Source organism: Calypte anna, chromosome 2 (assembly GCF_003957555.1).
Source record: "Calypte anna isolate BGI_N300 chromosome 2, bCalAnn1_v1.p, whole genome shotgun sequence".
In the NCBI taxonomy this organism is placed as follows: Eukaryota; Metazoa; Chordata; class Aves; order Apodiformes; family Trochilidae; genus Calypte; species Calypte anna.
In genome coordinates, this window is record NC_044245.1 from 102,296,362 (window position 1) to 102,320,832 (window position 24,471).

The window sequence follows — 24,471 nt, forward strand, 5'->3', positions numbered from 1 at the left end:
CACCAATTTACTCTTTTTTCTTTTTTAAATTAACCTGCAAAGAGATAGCAGTAAAATTCAAAATATTTTTAGCAACCTTATATTTTTCTCTTATTATGATTTTGTATTAAAGTATAGTTACCATGACATGGAGGTATAAATCCTTGACCAGTGTACGGCTGGCAAGAGTTCGAACATTGGAAACTGCTGGAGTAGCTGGTAAAGAATCGGGTAACAAGCGTACAGGGTCATTAGGTACAACTTCAACTATAATCTATCAGAAAAAGGAGGAAGAATAAAATAAAACAAAATAAAATAAAGACTGATATAATTCAGTGCAATTCACCTGCACACATGGGTTGCTCAAAAAAATACTGAAACAAATGTATGTGAAATTTATTGACAATCTTGAAATAAAGAAATCAGTATGACCATAAAACAGTGCTAATAGGGTTGCAAATTATGAATCTGTTTTCCCACAAAATTTCTGTTTATTTATAAAAATTAATAAAAACATCTGTGAAATCAGTAACTGTTAAAAAAATATATATTTTTTGTGAAGCTTATAAGTGTAAGTATTTGCATTCTAAATCTAGAGTCCATCATAATATTTCTCCCTGAGGATTCTGTACTACATGTTGGTAACTTTTAATTATTTACAGATTCAAACCTGGTCACTGATGAGCATATTTGTTTTATCCATCGCAAAGGTAAACTGGATACTGTAAGTGCCCACTCTCTCTGGAACCATTTTATCCCTGAAAAAAAGATCAAAACAAAACAAAAAACCAACCAAACAAAAAAAAAATCAAAATCAAGTCAATATTGAAGTGACAAGTATGTAAGTCTGCAAGCAACTTAAATTTTGTGTAGTCCTCCAGACTGGTTAGAAAGTCCTCTTAAGGCATGACATATTTTAGTACTCCTCCATAATATTCCTCCTTCAGCAAGAACACTGTGAGTGTTCACTCATACGTAATGAATTTTCTGAAGTTTTGCTGTTGCTGCAGATCTAAATATTGTAAAATTGAATCATCTGTATTGTATTTAAATTAGATCTGAGCAACTAATTCCTTCTCTGACTCAGGTGTACAGAGTTGTACTCAGTGGCCAAGACTGAGTATAAAAAAAAGTTTTCATTCTGCCTCACAGGGTTCCCCAGTGCTGATTTCTGGCAAAGAACCCTGAACACCAAAATATGAAGGGAAGACAGATGCCTGTGCTTCTGCTGCTCTAAACAGAACTTCACCCAGCAAGGAAGGTCAGACAGCATCCTGAAGACCACTGCAGCGTTTAACTGCAGTAACTTAAACAGCTAAGAAACTTTAATCTCTAGCCACGATTCAGACATTTCTCTGAGAGGCTGACATGTGACACTCTTGAATTTGCTAATTAGATTTTTGGTTTCAACATACAGCATTCTATCTATCTGTTTTTGTCAATAACATTGAGTATTAATTTGTTTCATCTTATTTTCCTCAGGAAGGAGTAAGATGCAAGACTCACTGGAATGCATAACTAGTAAAAACTGAAATCCCGAAACTTTACCTATTTCTAGAACAACTTTTCCTTTTTTTGTATTTCATATAGAGAAGGAACAATTGTACCTGCTTTTCAGCATTTTATTTAGATGAAGATTGTATGTAACTTCTGCCTTTTCAGATTGCATTAAACCTGAATTGTAAATAACCTGCTAAGAAACTTGTGGCTAAACACCATCTAGACACATATATGTTTTAGGAAAAGAAGAAATTACACAATTGTTGTGAAAGTTACAAGACTGTATAAGAGCATCCATGTTACTGAATGTCATTAAATAGATGAAATTCATTTGTGACTGTGCCAAGGACGGGAAACCTTAAGTGAAACCAGGTGGCAGTCAGTGATGCTGCAGACACTGGCAGCAATGAGTAACACATACTGTCCTACAAGGGCTGCTAATTGGTAGTCTCTACCATCTATCCTAAATTTTTCAAAAAGGCTGGCAGTTTTAGTTTGGGACATTTATAGACAACTAGTGTACTACAGGTACCAATGTAAAGATTTAAAAAATTCCATATTCACTTCACACTGATTATGACACTCCTTTTCACAGAAGAACATTTAGCATCATGACTACATATTGGCACATTCATTACAGTTTTTTTGGTTTTGTTGTGGCTTTTTTGTTGTTCCTGTTAGTTTTGTTTTCTTTCTTTTTTAATGGAGGTACAAAAACATGATGCAGAGTGACACTTTCTATCATCTCTTGAAGTGAAGACACTTGGATGTTCCTGGAATTTTGACATAACTGGGTTGCAGCAGTTTTTGATTTAGGAACCAAGATCAGCTGTGAAACAGTGGTTTTGGTGACATTAAAGTGATCCTAAAATTTGTTTTCTAAAAGAAGTCCGCTCCTAGGAAGCAAGAGCTTGAAACAACAGTTATTTAACTGATCCTATAGCATTCCTACCAGGAATAGATGTAGAAAGAACATGAGAGTCAGGAACCAGCTTATGATGAGCTCTACTCCCGCTGCCTGTCATGTAAGAGACCATTTCTGAATAAGTAGCTCAAGGAAAACCACTCAACTGACAGGGCCAAGGTCATGGGTTCAGGACTGACACACAGCTACAGAAGGTATCAAATCATTTAAGTCCCATTGTCCAGCTTGCAATTCTACGGCAGATGAAAATGACATTGGAAAGAAGCAACTATTACTAGACAAGTGACAAGTAGATGATGTACCTGAAGTAGAAGAAGCCATCTTCCTTGTCATCCTTCACTTTACTACAGCTAAATGTTGTAACCTGAAAAGAAAGATGCCAAAAATTCAATGCAATATACTGAAAGTTAAAGTACCTTACCTATAACATGCTATCGGGTCTTAATGATTTGCATCACTGATAGCATACAACAATTAAATGAGTTCACCTATAATTTAGACACTATTTTCATATTCTTAATTCTCAGACTCAGCCAAATTTAAGGTGGACACTTCTGAAAGTCTCCATACTATGAGGGTGCATTTTTGTCCTTACTACAGTCTTGACATTTGAACAGTCTGACAACTTTAACAGAACAGATACTGACTAAAAAAAATTGACATGTAATACTTGCCATTTAAAATCTATAACAATATTGATATAAGTCAAAAAGTTTCTACTACAAATATATTTGCCCTACACCACTATTTTGACACCCATTTTGAAAATGGATTTTGATGACTTACATCAGCTGGTGTCCTAGTTCCACTGCTCTGTGTTTCCCACATTTTCATAGAAATCCGTGCTGGATTAATATTTTTAATAATGTTGTCATCTTCAGAAAGCACACTAACCATGAAATCTGTAGAATGAAAGACAACATTTTTTCAATATTATTTTTATTCAGAATTAACATCATCAAATTCCATGAATTTCTGCATCTCCCTCACACCTAGAGATAAAACACAAAATCCATATTCCAAACAGAACCCAAACTAGAATAATATTAAAAACCAGATATGCAAAACATTCTCTCCCATTTCCTGCAATTAGATCAGGTAACAATCATTTGTAAAAAAAATACCCACGTACTTTATGCGATGACTGCTTTAAAAAAGCCCTCACATTTCAAGTCCTTTCCCAGATCATCATTCTTATCAAAATAGCAAGACAGGCTTACTGCTTTCAGAAAAGGACAATCAATATCTAGTTAAGTAGCTGATTCCACCCTTCAAGAACAGGAAATCCAGATCGTCCTCTTCCTTGACAAATGCTTTGTTCACTGAACTATGGGATACAAAGGTGCAGTAGCTGTAAGGAGACTGTGCCCACATCACTAACATTTTCCCTATCCATTTGGCAACCTGCAATGAAAAGGACTTATACTACGACTCTGAAGTTTGCCTAAATATGTGCCACAGACTAATGGCAAATATTTAAATCTGATAGAAGTAGGATATAGGACATGTTTCACTCCTACATTTGCTGTTGACTGGTTGGGAAGATCAAAGACTAAAATACAGTATTCCACTAAGGACTGGAAAGAGATTCTGTAATTTATTATTTATAAACAAAGAGAGACAAAGTCAATAATTTGAAACAGATACATAAGAGGTCTTTTTGAAATGCTTTCCAAAGATGTTGTGTGTATCTTTTTTCTCCAAGAGCTATAGAGACATTTCAGATATAGCTGCTATGAAGAACTGAGACAAAAAAAAAAAATTCACAGATTTACAAAAATTTTGAGTGGTTGTTTTCCACCAAAGAATCCTTATACTTACCAGGAAAGGTACCTCCTGCTGGAAAAGAAGTATTTTTGTCATATTTAACATTCAAGCAGACAGGTTTGTCAGGATCAGGCAGGACATTTAATTTGATTATAGGACAATCTAATGTAGTCTTGTTGTATGATGCTTTAAACTGCAAAGTGTGCTCTCCCCTGAAATATACAGAAGTCATAAAAAACATTACAGAGTATCTCTTCTGAAAAGACAATTTTCAGACTTTTAAGTTGGATGTATATGAAAGTATGATAAAAATACCTAAATGTCATCAAGAAAAAAAAGTGACAACACAAAGCAAAACAAGTGAAGTTGTAAGCTTAAGATATTAGCTTATTAAATTTAAGGTAGCTTTCATATTTCATTAGTTTGCTCACATTTCATTGGCTGTTTGTAACCCACTAGCAACTACAGCTTTGACATGTGGAACACAGCAAGGTGGAAAGCAAGCATTCTGCTTTGACAGTTTCCACAGAATGAATCTGCATACAACTCACATCTAGCAAAGTGCATTACACGTATGTAAAGAGTTCAAGAGTTCATTGCCTGAGAATAACTGACTTTTTTAGAGTACTAAAACTTTAATGTCAAGTTTTGAAAAAGAACTGAGAACATAGTATTTAACTGCATAGAGGCTGTATTCCCTAGCCAGTTTTAATTTTGCTATAAAACAGTATGATATTATCACTGAACACACTTGTATTTAACCTTCAGTAATATACTAACAGTGAGTATTCATCATCCTTCTATCAAGATGCAGGCATTAAAAATACACTAAGCACCACTAATAGCCCATAAAATATATTTTCTTCCGAATGTAAAATAATAATATGGATCAAATCCTACAGCCTTGAATGCAAAATTATTAAACTTCCGAAGTATTTCGTGGCAGTTAAGAACAAGAACTTACTGCTAGCTCCGAAGCTACCTAAACCCCACATAGTCTTGCAAGAAAAGCACAGGGATACAAGGAGTGGGTAGTGAAACTGTGAACATGAGAGGATACAAAAATAATGAATTTGAAAAGTTAGATGGGACATGTTTGCTTAAGGGGAGCCAGGGTGACTGACAAAAAGCAGGAGCCACAGGACACAAATCTACAGGAAATGAGACTTCACTAGTTCTACTTAAAGTAAGAAAAATAAACGTGTAAATTTAAAATTATTTTGAACACTATACCTAAGCCTTTTAAAACAATGACTCCCATGCAGAAGTAAAGTTTCAACACTCCTAAAATGTTTCCTGCTTTGAAAGCAGAGTGTCTGGATCTAATCACCCAAAGACTGTGCGTTTCAAATATTTTACATGGCACCATCTGCACTAGGTGCAGGTTGACAATTACAAGCTGTGTTTTATCATGCATTTTACCATGCTTCAGAAAATTAGAGCAGTAGTTTCTCAGAAGACCAAAAGAAGCAGCTATTGCATTTTATTTAGTTAAGCACCTAATTTCTTAAAGCTTACTATCTGGCCTTCCATTGTCATGTAAATAATATATGCTTGCCCTTAGCTCTGTGTTAGTTCTTGGTAGGCACTTTATGAAATACACAGCTTAAATACATCTAGCAAGCAACATTTCAGAATTTCATTTTTTTTCTGTATAGTTTTCACTACTTACCTAGGTGCATGAATACTAATAACTCCTAGGTTAGCCCTACCATTTTCATCAGTTTTATGTTGCTGGATTGAAGGAACAATCTGTCAAAAAAAAATTTTTTTATTTTTTCAGTAATACAGAAGTAGTACCAGTCTTAGAATAAAATGTTTATTTTATTTGCCTGCATACTGTCTTTCCATTTCAGCAATAGCTTCACTGTACTTTGGCACTCTAAATAAGGGAAAGATACAATGTTGTGAATACAACATTAAGGGGTTCCAAAATTTTCTCTGCCAGTTTTTTTGAAGACAGTAACTTTATTTGAACTATATTTTTATTTCAAGTGTTTTATTAATGTTATTTCTTTAATTGCTACTGATGCCATCACATCATCCATAGCACATGTTAACCTGAGTATATTTTCAGATTCTAAAATCTTCTATGAACTCCTTATTCCCTTTTACAGTGCTCTTCCAGTCTGCACAGAGATTCCTGGGTATGAAAATTAATTAATGATACATACATTCTGGAGTAAACTGAGTAAAAACAACTGAAATACATGTATCTCTTCCCCTCTCCTCATTCTATTCCCACTGCCAAAAATGTAAGACTGCTAGACAACCCAGAGGAAAGTGTTACGAGAAGTCATGAAGTCCAGTACCCTCTTTACCAAAACTTCAGGATAAATGAGAATGAGCATCTATACTGTAAGAAACAGCACTTAATCAAATGCTAATAATGGTAACTTCTAGTCAGTGTTCTTTTAGGACAATAAAACAAATGACTTACAGATCCCATATCTACCTAACACATTAAAGTCTGATTCAAAAGTCATTTGAAGTCACTGGAAATTCTGCTACTTAGAGGAATATCTCACTGAATCCCATGGTTAGAAAGGAACTTCCTTTTAAATATCAGGTGTTATTCAAAGTGTGTGCACCCTGTGTTTGCTGCACTGAAAGTAAAATATTGTGTCTGCTGCTACCATTAAGTCATATTTGACTTTACCCATTACATGGCAAAGAAGCTATCACTTCACTTCACATCAACCACAACTTTTTGAAAGCATGGATTCCAATGTAGATGGTAAGAGAATGTTCATCCTCTCATAAAACTAGGTATGAATCTTAAGAATACTAACATAAAACACTCAAAAGTAAGCAGAAGCTATTGATGCACTTTCACAAAAACAATGTTTTTAGAATACTGGAAGTAGGCAACGTTTATTCAAAATTATTTTCATTTCCAAATCTTGCTTCATTAAGTTCAAAGAATGAATCTACTTTAGGAAAAAAAAAGTGTAAAAGTTGATTCACAGTGATTCAGCTACGGGATCATGAATTTATCCTACCCCTGGACAAAAGCAATGGAAAAATATGTGCTCAATGGTTCAAATGAAAGGCAGCATTATAATGATACGTGAAGAAAATTGCCAGATGCTTCATGAACTCTTTTGAAGAATATACTCAAAAAAATAAATCTGTATTTGAAATTATAGTACATTACAGAACAGAAAGTTTTAATTTTTACAGGGACCAGTGCTTCGTGTATTCCCACTACTGAGCTGTGTTTCTGTTCAGCCATACTAATTTGGATCTGTAAGATACAGGATGTAGTACAGGAATTGCATGCTGCAACTGCAGAATATCAGGTGTAGGAGAGTTAAAGAGGATGGAATGCGAAATATAGACAGCTTATCTGAGAATTTCAGCTTCCAGAATCTTATTTCCTTTGGGAGACTATACATACAACCAGTCTGAAATGCCAAGGCAAGACAGTTCTATAAAGAGGTTGTCCAAGATACTCATGAATACCAATCTGGTGTCTGTTCAGCAACCATGCAGTTGATTGCTCTGCTCATGTACACAAATCACCCTAAGAAATCATCCCGGTGTTAAGCCCTGGGAGAACTCACACTGTACTAAATACATCAGAACAAGGATCCACCTTGGCTTCCAGAATACTTTCTCCTGGACACATTCTCAGCTGGACAAAGTCCATGCATACTTTGAGACATGCTGCTAGTCCTCTCTGGATGAGGGGACAATACCTGAAAAGACACAGTGTGCCTCCACAGTATCTATTTAATCAAGGAGTACAACCATCATTACTGTCAAGACTGCAGTCACAGGAACAACACAACAAGAGAAGGCCAAGGAGCTGCAGCTACCAAAGGCAGAAGTTGAGCCAAACAAAAAACAAAATCCCAAAGTAAGAGACAGGCTTCTACAGCAAGGGATTAAAAAAAGACAGAAGACAACTGTTCAAGATATAAAGAAATTTTCTTTAGAAAAACCAATAAAAAAGTAATAGTAGAATATTACAACTGGGGGAAAGGTGAGGCTATGGCACAGTTCTTAAGGGGTAAGCAAAACGAAACTCTTGGCTGCTGTGTGTTCTGAGAGAACTGAGATAAATGCAAAGCAGGCATGAACAAAAAGCAAACAAAAACTGTATGAAAAAATGTCATGTACAGAGGTGGGATTAATTCTGTATTGATAATGTACACATTTAATGCAACAGCCTCTGCATCAAGTTAGGAATGTTTGACAGTTTCTCTTTTTTCCATTAAGAACAAAAATTTTAATGCATGGAGAATTCTGTCAAGCTCCTTTCTATATACAGACCCCCTAGTGCTCCTACCTCACTCATGGAAAGGACACTGAACCACAGGTTAGATTTGCATTCTCACAATTTTTGTTTGGTTTGTACTGTCAGTGCTTTTCACAGGGACAATAAAGTAGGGTGCAAACCTGCTGACTAGCTTTACATGAAGACCATAAGTCATGAAGACCATAAGTCACACGTTCAGGAACCACAATCAAAGAAACACGAGATAAAAATTATATGGTTGCCAGTTTGGATCATCTAATCATTGTTATTATTTCAGTAAAAAACCTCAGATAAAGAGAGATGTGGGGTAGGGTGGTGTGCATGCTGAATTTGGAAAGAGATTTAATAGAAAACACTGTACTATAGGAATTTTGTTCTACTTGTGATTGTTGTAATGAAAGGAAAGCTGAGGAATCTGTTTACATTAGTCCTTGACACTACTATTATGACATTAATTATTCTTTTGTGCTTTTACAGTATTTTACTGACTTTTCAAAAAATGTCTCAAAAATTAAGAACATAATGTAGACATGAAAACAAAAAATTGTGTTAAAGTTCACACTATAAGGCCTATGCTTACCTTTAAGCTGTTACTCTTTATAGGGCTGATTTTGACATTAGGTTCAGGAGTTGCATTTCCCCACTGATCACACAGCTGGAGAATAAGAGGCTTCTGCAGTTCTCTACCATTAATCACTGCAACAGGCTGCAAGAGACACAAATATCAAATGCTTTGTACAAGTCCAGATAGATGACATCAGTTCTCTTCCCTTATCCACCAATGCTGTACCCATAAAAGGCCACCAAACTTTTCAGAGAGGATTTGCCCTTACTGCAGCCATCCATGTTGGCTGTCACCAACAACTTCCTTACTTCCCATGAGCCTTCACAGTTTCCAGGAGGATGTGCTCCATCATCTTGCTGTGCACAGTGGTGAAACTGACTGGCCTGAAGTTCCCTGGATCTCCTTTTTTTCCCTTTTTAAACATGGGGGTTATGTTTCCTCTTTTCTGTCAGTGAGAACCTCAAAAGATTGCCACAATTTCTCAAATTGGACAGTGGCTTAGCAACTTCCACCACCAGTTCCCTCAGGACTCACAGATCCATCTCATTATATCCCATAGACTTGTGCAACTTCAGGTTCCTTAGATGGTCTTGAACCTGATCTATCCCTACTATGGGTGGTTCATTTTTTCACTCCCTGCCTTTGCCTTCTGTGACTGAAATCAAGGTTTCAGATTTACATTCTGTGCTCCAAAAAGCTCTGGAAATAAAAGACCCCACTCTTCTGTTTCAAACCAAAGCTGTTCAACTTACCTTTTCTAACTCTGGCCAGTCCAAAAACTGCAATTTAGCGGGGGATCCTGCAGTTAAATTTATTCTGAGAAAGTCAGAAAATTCACGCCAAGCGAAGCACAACTCTTTGCTTCCAAGTAAGCAGTTTTTAAATCTAATACCTCTTACTTTCATTGTTAGAGTACTTTCCTATTGAGAAATAAAAAGAAAATTTTATCAAGAACAAATAAAGAGAGGAAGTATAATTCATGTTTTTTCAATATATGCTATTAGTTTTACTGAGACACTGGACTAAAAAGTTAAAGTTCTATTCCTTTTGTTTGATTTAAACTGATTTCTTGTGTGAGAGGTGATCAATTTCAAAGTCAAACTTTCCCCAGGACCCTGTTTTTTAATGTAAAACAATTCTATACTACCTAGTTACTTCCTACATATTTTAAAAGGTATAGAATGCATTTTAAACTAAACTATATCACACGATATTAGTCCACTCTACAAGGTTCTTAAAAAGATCATAAAATCAACTGTACCACCATAAACAAACACAGAAGATTAAGAACAAGATGGATAGAACAATATACTAGAACCAAAGCAAATCTGATTGAAATCAACTGGCCCCCTTACTGTATAGCTGAGGCAGTTTTTAGCAGATGCTGCTGCATTCCTTAGAACAGGATCATATATTAATGCTTTAAGTCTTTGTCTTCTCATAGCTTACCAACTAGTGTTTCATTTGACTATCTTTCTATGATTTCAGTTCATTCTGTGTGACAGAATTTAAGACAATTACCACACAAAGACCAGAGAAAAATCAAGTGTATGACATCTTAAATCTTACAAATACCTGCCAAGTTACTGTCAAATTCGATTTATCAAGTCCAGGCGCAGCAACTCCTAGGGAACTCACACATGCAGATGTCACTGTCTGGACCTGATTTCCATATTGATCTGTAATCATTACATCTGTTAAAAAAGATGATGATGATTAAAATTAAGACTATTATCTCAGCAGCTGCTGTTAATGAAACATTGTAAAACATATGCAACATATACATATACAACATACACAACAGAGAAAAATTACACAACTATCACTGACTCACAGAGTGACTGAGGTTGGGGGGGAACTCTGGAGGTCATCTTGTTGTACCCCTTTGCTCAAGCAAAGCCACCTACAGCAGGTTGCCCAGGACCAGCTTCAGATGACTTCTGAGTATCTCCAGGAATGGAGACTGCAGTCTCCTTGGGCAACCTGTGCCACTGCTCAGTCACTCTCAGAGTTAAAAAATGTTTCCTGACCTTCAGAGGGAACCACCTGTATATCAGTTTATGCTCACTGTCTCTTCTATCACTAAACACTACTGGGACAAACGTAGCTCCATCTTTTTTACATCTTCTCAAGGTATTTATATGGATTGGTAAGATCCTCCCAATTGTGGGTATCAAAAAAGTATTAAAAATGTATCTAAGTAGTCATATCACATATTTGTGCCTATTTTTTAAAATAAAAACATTATTTCTTGTTATGAAGTTAAGAAAACATCTTAAAGCTGCTTTTCAACTTGGTAATTTGTCTTACGTGCTCTTCTTTGCTCACACAAAAATTTTAAATGTCCCAATATACTGTAAGAAATTTTAATTTCTGATCCTGAACATGCCTTTCTCTTAGGTTAAAATTAACTTCAAAATGTTTCACTTTGAAGGCTGTGCCTTTGTAATGGTCCCAGTGTAAGAGACCTGTAAGGTTTCAGAACAAAAATTTACAAATAATTTTAATTTGGTATAATGAATGCCCCAATACACAAACTAAGAGGCAAATTTTATCAGAGAGTTACTTCAGAATTCTAAAATGGCAGTTGGAGAAGTCTGATCATCCTTCCATGACTGAAAATGTAAACCTGTTTTTTATATTAAAAAAGCTGAAGATAATTCGCTCTTGATAACATCTGCATATTTGTGTATGAAACAGGCTAAGCAAAACAACTGTAACTTACAGGAAATGGAAAGGTATCATAAGCAAAGACTCACCAATTTCACTTTGTAGTTCTTCACCCAGCTGCAGTGTATTTGGTCCTTTCAATTTACATTTAATGTGTCTGGGTTCATCAGGAAGCGGTCTAAGTCAGCATATGAGAAATTACTTATTCTCATGAACACTTCTAACAGCAGGCATGATAAAGTATACAGTAATAACTCATTTGCAAATGGATTTTCATTCTATTTTTTTTATCCTTACAAGAGCAAGACTCCTGTGCACACAAGTTACATATCACCTTCCACTTCAATCTTATCAGGGCAGCTTATTAGACACTACTTATGATACAAATCACAGCAATGTTATGGACTTTTAACCTATCTATAGTAACTTGCCTGCTAGTATTTTACCACAGATCAGATATCTAGCCATATACACCAGTATTCAAGTGTGAAGTATTTCAAATCTTGCACCCCCAACATCTATAAGCCAAAGTTACATAGAAGTCATTCTAAAGTATGCCAAACACTAGCCTCTTAAAAATACTTTGAGGCACTTTTAAACAATCTCATCTTTTCATTCTGTTTTCTTGATGAAATTACATGCTATTTCCCCAAATATTTAAATTATCTGACATCTACAAGTTGTTTAAGATTTAAAAGGTATCCAACACAACACTTTTACTCCCTCTATGTGTTCTAACCTAAAAAATATGCTGTGATCTTTAAAAAGCCCATTAGAATGACCTCCAGATAATTTCAATGATAACTAAAATAAAATGATCTCTAAATACAAGTTCCCTGACCTGAGACTGCTTTTTAATGAGAAGAAAAACATATTAAAAATACTCAGTGAAACAAGCAGCTATTCTACTTCCTTTTAGGAAGAGAGGTATCATTTCAGTTTGCTTTTCTGGTCTTCTTAAAACTGAAAATACTACTTAACTGACATTTTTTCTGACAGTGCTGCATCATACAATGCATACAATGCTTTCTACAGTATTATGCTCTCAATATTTTAAAGAAACTTAATGCTTGGTCACAGATTTTTTTTTTTCTACTGCAGATCTGTGAAATGTCTGACCACTGCAAATTTGCCCCTGGCATCAGTGTGCTATGAACTAGATACTTTTGGCAAGAAAGGCTGGACCATATCATCTTTGAGGTCCCCTTCCAACCTGGTCTTCTATGATTCTAAGAATGTTAACCTATTAAGAACATATTACACTAATGTAACTTAGAATCAGATTAATCTTAGAAAACCCCCACAACTTTATACAGTATAAAGATACAGTATAAAGATACAGTAGAGCTAATTGCCTAGACTCACTAACAGTGATAAACAAGTGCTATTTACAGCCTGTCAAGTTTGACTGTGATACCAGATGGGAGCATTCAGCATTTAGTTAGATAAATACTATCACTAGCTTTGAAGTAGTAACCTCTGTAAGGGTAACAATTAACTTCATAGTGACATTTCTTTTTGTAACCAGTGGCCTGACTCTTCAGTACAACTAGTTATTCTATCATCTGATGACTAATGAAAGTTCTCAAAGATTGCAATGATCTTCTTCACAGTATGTATACTTAGAAAAGTGATAAGGGCTGATACAAACAGATTTTGATGGAGTCCTTCATATAGGTAGTGCTCTCATCTCTAAACAGTTTCCATAATAAAACCCACCCACCCCTACATTCCCCTGCTAATTTGCCAATTGCAAGTTACTTCAACTTCTGCAGGAAGATTTTTTTACCTCAAACTATAAATCTACAATTCATTGTCAAAAAACAATTAATAAAAAAGTATTTCAAATGAACAAACCTGACAGTAAATGCACTCTCCAAAGACACATGGTCATCAAGATAAGTAATTAGACAGTAACGTACATCTTTGACCGATGTTGGTACTTTTACATCAGGTAATAATCCTTGCATCAACTGTTCTTTGTTAATTTTAGGTGTCCAGTTAACCTAAAATTAAAATATCTTACATTAATCAAAAGCTGAATTATTAATGGCTAGCTAAATACTACACCTGTAAGTCATTCTAAATATGCTGAAGTAACATACAGACAACAGAAACTTCCAATGGGAAGCCTGTGCTATTCCCAACAGTAAACAGTTCTATCTTCCCAAATACAAAAAAACAAAATCCCAAATGAAACCAAATATACATTAAGCTTCCTTCTCTTATTTTAAAGATCTGATTGTGAAAAATCTCCCCCCCCAAAAAGCATCATGTATTTGCTCTACCTTTTTATTAGGCTCCACTTTATTAAACAGACAAAGCCATTAGATAGGTAAGCAAATTTTCACAAAGGAGCATGTCTATTCAGGGCCCCTAATTGTTGGGAAAACTCCAGACCTGAAGAATCATAACTGTGTGGGAATTATTTTATTGTGTTAAGGAGAAGCACTGGAAATGATTACCCTGCTTTTCATAACACTACCCTGAAGCATTATTTAACATTTCATTAAGTGTCTTTATCTCATTAAGGACACATTTAATAATTTTTTTCTTTTTAAAACTTATTAAGCAGAGAGTGAATTTCCATGTTTAATAATACAGGCTTGAGGAATGTTATTTCATAACCTGATGTCTATGGATTTTAGAGAATCAGCATTCTATCTCCCTCATATTATGCTCCTGTTCATTCAAAAGTACTTGCCTTGATTTTTTCTGCCATAGTTGGAGTTAGGTGTACCTCCCTTTCTCCTTCATCATACATCTGAAATATGAGGTTGTGCATGACATCTCCAGCAACCCAATTAATTTCATCCTGATGTTTAATTTGAATAGCTTTTTGTCCATCCATACTTAAGACTTGTAGTCTTGCAACATGACTACTAGGAAGAAGTTTAATAACCTTTTCCACTGGTGGCACATCTTTACAACTCTATACATAGGAAAAAGAAAAAAAACACAAAGATACAGAATTAATGTATTAAAATTGCATAAATAACACCCTGTAATAGCCTGTGGCATTACTATGGATTACCAGGTGTGATCAGGTGCCCAAACATGAAATCAACTTGACAACTTGTATATAACATATACTAAAATTGATGCTAGGGACTTAGAAAAATTAATATTCCAAAAATACTATGTTATACAATATACAAAATACTTTTTAAGACTAATCATAGTTCTACTTCTATATAGGGTATCTTGACATACTAGTATTTGTTTATACATTTTTCAGGGTAAAACACCAAAGGTCTTATTTTCTCCAGTTGTGTGGCTCTCCTTACTACCAAGGAACTGGGACATTTACCAGCATTAACAAAATTCAAACTTCAAGTGCTCTAAGACTGAAATGCTACAAAAACCTGCTGATTTTTAACCTTCAAAAAAAATATGCTTCTTTTCACTAAAGTTTTGGAGAAAATACTGTGATACCTATTCTGGTTTAAAATGGTTTTGCAATGTAGGCAATATGTCAGAAGGATCCACAGAGTAAAAAGGGGAAGAAAAATAGCATAAATAATGCATGTTTCTGAAACATTTCAGGAATTTCAGAAATTGAGAGGTGAAGAAAAAACAGAAAAAATTATTTGCCTTTTTACTATTTCTCAAAGAGAAAAAAAAGGGGAAGTCACTTGATTATAAGGCTTTTAAGTAAAAGCACTAGCTTTTGGGGGTTGACTTCAGTATGCCACAAAGACAGTACAATAAACGTGTTTTCATTCTTTTGCTTATTCAAACATCTCATTTGATACTTACAAGTATTTCAATCTTTGCTTTCAGCATCTGGTCTTTCTTAATATTCTGTACATGTAGAACTGGACCAGTTAAAATGTTTGTTCCTGCATTACTGCAGTCCACAGAATACACAGGAAGGTTTGGAGCACCTAAAAACTATTTAAAATACGAAATTCAGCTTTAGGTTTCTTCTACATAACTACAATTATTCCAGAAGTAATTATTTGTACAAGTTCAAACGTACATGGGATAATTTACAGATAGATTTGATAGATTTCAGTTTTCCAGCAAGATCAACATCATTATTTTTTCACAGGTTATATGAAGAAATGTATGGGACACAGGAAGAAGTTATACAAGTAACATTTACTATCTATTCAACTGTTTTCATTAACACAGAAAAACTACTCTGTTTTGCCATTGTGACATTAAATTTGGTTAAGCTGATAAATATACCTTCTTTCCATTAGTTTTCTAAAAATCACTCATTAAATAGAATTGAGATATCAAATTCAACAGATCGTCATACTTTGGTAGAGCCAGTCTACAAGAAGAGAATGTATACATATAAGTGTGGAATACAGATGATTTTGCAGTGGAAAACTTGGGTTTTTTTTTTACCTGTTCTTGCTAGAAAACTGATTTCACCAAAATTGGAAAAGCAACTCTCTAGAGTTAGGAAAAACTAGGTCCAAGAGAGCAGAAGTTTTTTTACTTCTAAAAGCCACAGAAACACACACTTGCATTCATTTCTGAAGTTAGATAAGTGCTTATGATAAGTCTTACCACAGAACATTTTTAGGCACTAGACTTGAATTTTCATCTTTAAAAAAATCAAAAGTATTTGTATGAAGGGTTTACCCAGAAAATAACTTTAGCATTGTATAAGGCAAATATGAGCTAAGGTAAGTTAAAACTGTAGTTATATATCCTCACATAATTTTCTCTTCCATTTCTAAGGCCAGGTTCCTGTGATTCTGAAACTTACTGAATGACTCGTAACAGATGAAGCAAGACAGTCAGTTATGGCTGCCAAGCTACAGGAACCAAAACCATTATTAAAAGAGAATAAAATCTCTCTAGGTGCCTAAACAGGCTCTTTTCCCAGCCCTTTAGGACACAAGCATCAAAAACCTTATGACACATAATAAAATGCAGTTTACCTTACAATGAACTATCAACTTTGGCTGTGCTGTTATATTTCCTGACTCATCCAGAACTTCAACCTGAAAGGGGAAAGCTGTACCATTTTCAATCTTTAGAATTTCAGAATCTGGTTTTACTTTTAATTGATGAGGAGGGCCTGTAAAAATGGACAATTGCAGAACAGTGGTTATGTTTTAGATAACTTATGAGACACTGGATTTTTGCTATTTCAAAAAGTTTTTAAAGTCAAGCCACCGAGATATTTGTGATAACAAATCATTCAGACCAATTCAAGCATATTGATTTATGCTGAAAAGTTCCAGATGCTTCCTGTACCTCAATACATGCCACCTGCCAATCTTTTGAATTAATTCAGAAAGGAATAGTTAGATGAACAGATGAACTTCATCATATACAGATGTAAACACACGATACAGTGATATTTACATATTATACAGATTCACGTTCATCAAAAGGAAACCTGGATCTTTCTCCTGACATGTTAAAACAAAAGATATTAATGTTGAGATATCTGATCAATCATGATGTGCAGCAGCCACCAAAGCCACCACAGCTACAACTTTCAGGCAAATAAAAGCAAAGGTAAGTTTTGTTGGCATTACTTGGAGAGTAAAGTGAAGCTATTAAGTTTGCTCCCTGGAACATATAATTATTTTATCAGTTTTCAGAAGAGAAGGAAGTAATGGATTACTATTAAAAGACAAGCTCTGGAAGAACAGAAAAGGCCATTTTTCAGAAACATCCTACATGTATCATTCATTAAAACTTCCACTTCAAAGTCACTGGTTGAAGAACAGGAAGGACTGAAATAACTTTTATTCACTCCTTCCTTGAAAATCAGCTTTAAAAGCCAACAAGAAGTCCAGTGAGAATAAAGAGGTAGTGAAACATCTTTACATTGCCAAAAGCAAAAGATTCTAATGAAGGATGAAGCTGCCTTCAGTCCACAGTAAGTAACTAAGCAATACACAGTACAATCTGCCTCAAGTCAGAGTGTTCCACTTCATTTTCTACATGAAGCTTTAACTCCCCAGAAGATAAAGAATAATGGAACAAACTGTGGATTGTTCATCTAAGAAAGCTTGAAGTATACAACTGCCCTGGACAATGAGAGGCCTAAACTTTTGTAATCTGTGAGGCAAAAAATCATCCTTCAAACTATACCTTATCTCCCAAATGCAGAAAAATCTAGGTAACAAGGGCCAGCAGGTATCACATAAGGAAATCCTCAGTATCAAGACAGCCAAACAACCTAAAATTCTGGTGAGGGCATAGGACTTATCAACATGTCAACATGCAAACAATTCTAACTGCTAAAGCATCCTCCCTTTCCTAGGATAAGAAACTGAATAAGCACCTATTCATTCACAGGTTATTTTCTACAAGGAGAACAGATGAGTGCAGATTAGTAGAGGTTGAAGGGCTTAATGATAAAGAAAATAAAGAAGGCATTTATTCATTCAACAGTGCCAAGTCAGAAAAAGTCTTAAAATAATTTAAGTGAAAAATAAGTTGTGAGTGAGCAGACAAATTCCAGCTGCTGCAATTATGAACAAGATTTGGCCATGAGTTTGATGCCAAGAATGACATGCTCAAGTTGTTTTTTTTTCAGTTTCAGTCATCACATGTTTAAGCTAGATGAGTTTCTCTAAATATTACCTTCTTGGGAGAAGCAGCATTTCATTAACAGTGTCAGAATGAAGTTCAACAGCAACTGACTATTTTAAGGATACTTACCAGGCTGTAATCGTATTTTAAAGGTTTGTGTGTCTTCTTTCAAGCCAGGAAGAGTAACCTTCAGATTAAAGTTCTAATGAAAAGAAGATTTAAAATATTAACCTTAAACAAAACTAGATCATAATTAATTTCACATAATCATCTCAATTCAAATATAGCTAAATCCTAGAAGTCTATCCAAATTTTCTTGCACTGCTACACACATAAAGTTTTCTTTCCTGTAGTAAAATACACATTTTCATGATGTTATTCCCAGAGATGTTCAATCCAGGATTTGCATGTCAAAATCACATGGTTTAAAAACCATTAAAAGCAGCTAACTTCTGGTTAACAAGCCTGCTTAGAGGTTGTTTCAGTGGGGAAGAAAGCATATCAGCTAAAAAAAAAAGTAGTTTTAAAGATGGGGTCTGCAAGTTCAAGTTCTGTGCTCATTATTCCTCAGTGAATTGCCTGTAGCAAGACAGCACAATTACTACCCACCTCACCTTTAAATAAGAACATAAGAAACCCAACTGCTGTAGAACTGCATCACTAAAGCAGATTTCCACATTAAAATCAGAAGCATGTGATTAAAATTAAGCAGTCTATTCAATAATCTTAAAAGCTTAATATTTTATATATCTGAGAATATTTAATTGCAATTCATGAACTGTCATTTTTAGACATTCAATAAAGCTGCATCTGGCAAATTTTAATCTTGGCTTATGCCCTCCCCATGCCTCACATGGTACATGCAACTTTAACACATTGCTGATTGGATGAAAATAATCAGGTAATTCTTTTGGTTTTCTGGGTAAGAAAAATGGAAAGTGCAATGAGGCCTGGGCTAGTGCATCACAACCACAGCCACATGAAATACATGAGCTCCCCAGCTGATGGATGGCCACAGAGGTACATGAAAACCCTCCGTCTTGGACCAGTCAGCCAACCACACTGGTCTGCCTGCCAGTCAAGCAGTCTGTATCAGCTGGAGCCTCATTAAACCAAATGATGAATCATGTGAAAAAGTGAAGGCAAAATATGCTCAAGTTCAGTTGGAGGGACTGGAAAAAAAAAAAAAAGGAAAAAAGTCAGGGAAAAGAAGTTAAAATCAGGAAGGAAATAAAAGCATAGGAAGCCAGTAAAGGTAATAGGTGACATTTAATATTAATTACTCGAATTCTTCAGTAGTTCAATCAAGCTTTGTATTCATGCACTAGAAATTTATCATATGCTCCCCCCTTCTTGTTTCAATACCTTTTCTGAAATAAACATTTTTTACTTAATACTGTCTTTTTAATACTGCTCTAGTTAATCAGTCTACATCTTTAACAATTCTTTCAATTTTTCAGCATCTGTGTCCTCTAGCAAAGTTATTTTTTCTTATCCTTTATGATCTGTATGCAGGAGTAGATGAAGTCTGCTTTGTCTTTAGTCTCTATCAGTGCTTCCTTCAGTGATGACTGGTATAATTCTGTTCTTCCTATCTTGATCAGGTTTCTCTTCTCCACTTGGTATGATTACATGTCTTCCTTACTACTTTCCCATGATCTCCATTGCTTTTTTTTTTTTTATTCTCTCATTCACTTTCTCCTTCGAAATTCTTTATAGAATTCTATTACTGTTTCTCTGAGACATTTTAGCTGTTATGTTGCCATTTCAAAGTCAACTTTTAAAGGTACTGAAAATTTCTCATATGTTCATATTCGCTTCCTATTTTAAATTAAGCACCAAGAATTACATAGTATTCGTTTTAAGAATACCTGATGTTTTTACCATTTTTGTCCTACCATCCTGCTTTTTACCATTATTTTTCATTACTATCTTAAACAGAAATTTTTTCATATAAATTAGAATCACTACTTTCATGGACGATTCCTGTATTGTTGCTGACATTTCACGCAATTAATCAACATGAGAAAATAACAGCCCTACTTTTCCATTATTATGGTATTATTTCTGTATTACAAGTTCCTTAAATGACTCTTGGTCTGGCCCCTTGCCAGATGTGCATCTTGTGGCACTTCTGCTTCTACACATTTTACCTTCCATGATCCACCTTTATCTTCTGTCATTATTCTTGCCTTCACTTTAAATTCTGAGCTTTACTTACAAAACTTACTACATTCAACACCCTCCAGTACTCAACAAGCAGGTATATGCTCACTCTTATCTTTACACACCTTTCCATCAACGTTGTTTTTTTTTTTTTAACAATATCAACAGTATAATGAGGTATTCCAGTTCCTAGCTTTGTCTTTACTATGCTTTACTATGCAAGACTAAATGAAAGGATTTGGATGTGGTTAGAATACTGTGTAAATACACCATCTACATGGGTCTAAATTTTTTTTTCAATCTTAGAATCTGTGTTTATCAGAAGCCTTAAAATTTTTTGAATGAAAGAAATCTTTCTCGTATGTAAAGTGTATTTTTGTTTTTATTATAAATTAGCAGCTTGAGTAGGTTCTGAGAACTCACCAATAACAGGTGGGATCTGGATGATGTATTTGCTACACAAGTGTAAACTGCACTTTAGAAATACCTAGAGAAGCTCGAGCAGTTTCCATTACTATTAACTAATACTACTCATCATCTCAATTACATGAATGAAAGATTTCTGTGCTCCTTATGCTATTTCAGTGCAAAAATCACCAAGATGATTCAGCTTAAACCAATTTCAGCACCAGTTTTAATTAAGACAGCTGATTTAGTATGCTAGGTACACCCTACTACACCCATGCGTGGCTCAGCCCCTCCAGGTCCAGTCCCATCAGCTAACAAAATGCAGCTGTGGAAAAGACAAATTGCTCCAGGGAGAAATGTAAGAGATCATTTGAAAATATGCCAAGAAACACCTGTAGTTATTAGTGTGAACCAAGCTTAAATAATGGAATTATCTTGATTTATTTTACACAAAATTATTTGCTGTGTTGTTTGTAGTTTTTTGTTTGTTATTTTTAATATGTTACTTCAAATTTAAATTCATTAGCCTACCTTGCCCTGGCAACTATTTACACAGCCTCTAGCAGTGACACCCTTAATGATGCACTTTGCTCCTTTTGTTATTTCTTCATATTGCAATGTCAATCCACTAGAAAAATACATGGAAAACAAAAACAATAAATTTAAAAATTAACACAGCACTCTGATATACAAGATTCTTTCAGATACTCTTAGGGAAATAAGAGCAAAAATTCCAGGTCATTTAAGTGAAAATTACCCAGTACACCCCCTTGAACAAACCCCAAAGAATTATGTTAATGACACATGAAAAAAGAATAAAAAAAAAAATTTAAAAAGGTTGAATTACCTAGCTTCAAGAATTGGTTTAATGTCAGTAGTTAACTGTGTTGCATGACCAAATTCATCCTGTAGTTCCAAAGGGATATTAAAAGGTACTCCAACTCGAAAAGGAAGCTCCAAAAGACCCACTGAAAATTTCTCTGGTTTGCCCTCTAAGAGAAAGGAATAAAACGCTTTTAGAAGACATTATGTGTATCTGTTGTCTTTTTCTAAATTAGGACTGCAATTAAGTCAAGTGGTTTTCAGCTGCAAAGTAAATGGACGGTTCAGAAAACTCTTGTAACCAAAATCATGATTTATTCACTGATTTTTTTTTTAACTTACACTAACATAACAAAATTATAGTTAAAATATAAAAGCAGTAGACTACAGTATAAAAACAGAACAGTCAAAATACTTAGAATATCAATACAGCATCTTAAAGTGCACAAGTCATTTGTGGGCAGCTTTTCATGAACTTCTAATTACTTTAATTCTGTTAAAATAAAATTATTCATGCAACACAACATTTATGTTTTTTGACAATGTCAAATTTGAGATATAAAGATGACTAATGATAATTACTTGAAAAAGAAATCTAAGAGCAGCCCTTATGTGAAAACTGTCCCTGTCAGACCACCTCCAGGTAGGCATTAAAAAATAAGCAGCAAAAATGGAACCTTGTAAATGAGAGTAAAGTTTTGTGGAATTAAACTGTCTTAGCCAAGTGGACTTCAAAGAACTCAGCAATAAAGTGCTAAGCTAAGTGGCAGTTCAATATCCTATCAAACTATTTTGCACTCAAATTAACACCTCCTTTTTGTACCTACAGATGTCATTAAGAGGGAGCTGCTTTTGCGTAGGAGACATATAAATCATGGAGGGAGGGAAAGTGCTACCTTGTAGTGGACAAAATTATTTTAACATTTACAACAAAAAGACCTCAGTCTGTCAGCCTTTTCAATTTTATTTACAAGTGAACAGTAAAATTGCAAAATTATTTGACAAACTAAGAGTAAGCGAACTTCTGCACTGTCAAAGTGAACAACTTCTAAAAGAAAATGTCTGAAATAAACCCCACAAAACTTACAGATTAACTTAGGAAGTTAAGTTTTAAGTGGCATTTATGATGATTTTTTAGATTACCAAAAAGAACTGTAAATACTGACCTAAAACCTGCTGTTGGAAAAACAATTTGTTTCTCAGACAAAAAAGCTCATGATTTCAGTTTAGATTTTAATTCTTCTTTTCTGGATTTTTATAATCTATATACATAAAAGGTCACAAAAATGTTAATGTTTTTGAATGAAGAGTGCAAGAATTTAGGGCCACCTCTGAGACAACACAAAACACTGCAAAAATAAACACTTGAAATATGCAGTTCCCCAGACTGATTAAAAATGTCAAATTATCTTCCAACTAAAAAGCAGTAATAGATAGTAAAGGTGCTTTGAGTACCCCTTCTGTTAAAGTACAAGACTACTAGATTTTTAGACTGTATATTCCCTGCTGAGATTCGTTCGTTTAAATTGTTATGGTCAAAGGAACCTTTAATTGAGAGCTGCCGTGCTGTGAAAAGCCGCAATACTATTGAAAGAGTATCTTTTAAAGACAGGATGCAACTTCTAAGATTTTCCTTTTTCTAAGATAAAGAGAGATAAAGAAGTAGTAGACAAAGCTCATTTATGTATTAATTCAGAGAACGATTATTTTTGTATTTTCTTGGAACTTCACAGAAGTATCTTCAGACTTCAACGCCAGACTTTCAACTGTATTTTTAAATAATTATTCTTTTCAAGTAATGCCAAGTATTCTTCTGTATTATCATAGTAGAATACCTCTTTGTATTCTGCCAATACTACTTTTACAGCAGCTTTTAGAAAACTATTCTACAAAGAACTCCTTTCTGCCTAGAGGATTTGCATTCAAAGCCTCTAGTTTTGAGGAAAAAAATAGAAGCATCTATTTTTTCTTGATCTTCCGGAAACAGATGCTAGCTCTACCTCCCAAACTGGTGATAAAAATACCCACTTTAATAATAAATACAAAGGAAGCACTATTTTTTATTTTCCCTTCTCCTTTCCCCCATTGCAGATAAAGATTACAAACTGGTTAAGAATGGAAGGGTTCTCTTGTCCAACCCTGTCTCAAGCACAGTCACCTTGAGCCATCTGTCCAGGTACTTGTCTAGATTGCTTCTGAACACTTCCAAGAATGAGGACTCCACAACTTCTTAAACAACTTGTGCCAATGCTCAGTCATCCTCACAGTGAAAGGGTGGTTCCTGATGTTCAGAGGAAACCTCCTGTGTTTCAGGTTGTGTCCATTGTCTCTGTTCTGATTACTGGGCACTGCTGAAAAATACTTGGCTCTGTCGCCTTTACGTCCTCCCTCAGACATTTACTGGCATTGATAAATCCTCATGAATCTTCTCTCCTCCAGGCCAAGTAGTCCCAGATCTCTCAACCTTTCCTCACAGGAGAGATGCTCCAGTCTCTTCATCCTATTCATGGCCCTCTGCAGGACTCTTTCCAGTATGTCCATCTCTGTGTTGTAATGTAATGTGCCCAGAACTGGATTAAGTATTCCAGTTGTGGCCTGACTAGCGCTGAGTAGAGTGAAAGGATCACCTCCATCAATCTACTGGCAACACTTCTACTAATGGCAGCCCCAGATGCTTTCACCCTTCTTTTTAGCAAGGGCACGTTGCTGGCTCATCTTCTTCCTGTTGTCCGTGAGGATCACTGTGTCATTTTCTGCAAAACTGTTTTCCAGCTGCTTGGGCATCAGCCTGCACTGGTGCATGTGGTTGCTCCCTCTGAGATGCAAGACTTTGCACTTCCCCTTGTTGAACTTCTCCAGCCTGCTGATGGCAGGACAATTCTCTGGTCTATT

The 24,471-nt window shown here is 35.0% G+C and overlaps 1 protein-coding gene across 1 annotated transcript in view; it reads right to left on the reverse strand.

Annotated features, from left to right (window-relative positions):
• Positions 1-24,471, reverse strand: part of SMCHD1 (structural maintenance of chromosomes flexible hinge domain containing 1) — a 67,913-nt gene that overhangs the window by 15,527 nt on the left and 27,915 nt on the right. The window contains exons 20-36 of the mRNA XM_030445853.1: positions 21,605-21,749; positions 21,289-21,385; positions 18,313-18,385; positions 16,572-16,711; positions 15,430-15,564; positions 14,375-14,602; positions 13,528-13,676; positions 11,760-11,848; positions 10,576-10,694; positions 9,753-9,920; positions 9,016-9,141; positions 5,844-5,923; positions 4,226-4,383; positions 3,191-3,306; positions 2,707-2,768; positions 650-737; positions 122-253 (exon numbers count right to left, since the gene is read on the reverse strand). Coding sequence (XP_030301713.1) covers positions 122-253; positions 650-737; positions 2,707-2,768; positions 3,191-3,306; positions 4,226-4,383; positions 5,844-5,923; positions 9,016-9,141; positions 9,753-9,920; positions 10,576-10,694; positions 11,760-11,848; positions 13,528-13,676; positions 14,375-14,602; positions 15,430-15,564; positions 16,572-16,711; positions 18,313-18,385; positions 21,289-21,385; positions 21,605-21,749 — 2,105 coding nt within the window. The remainder of the gene's footprint in view (positions 1-121; positions 254-649; positions 738-2,706; positions 2,769-3,190; positions 3,307-4,225; positions 4,384-5,843; positions 5,924-9,015; positions 9,142-9,752; positions 9,921-10,575; positions 10,695-11,759; positions 11,849-13,527; positions 13,677-14,374; positions 14,603-15,429; positions 15,565-16,571; positions 16,712-18,312; positions 18,386-21,288; positions 21,386-21,604; positions 21,750-24,471) is intronic.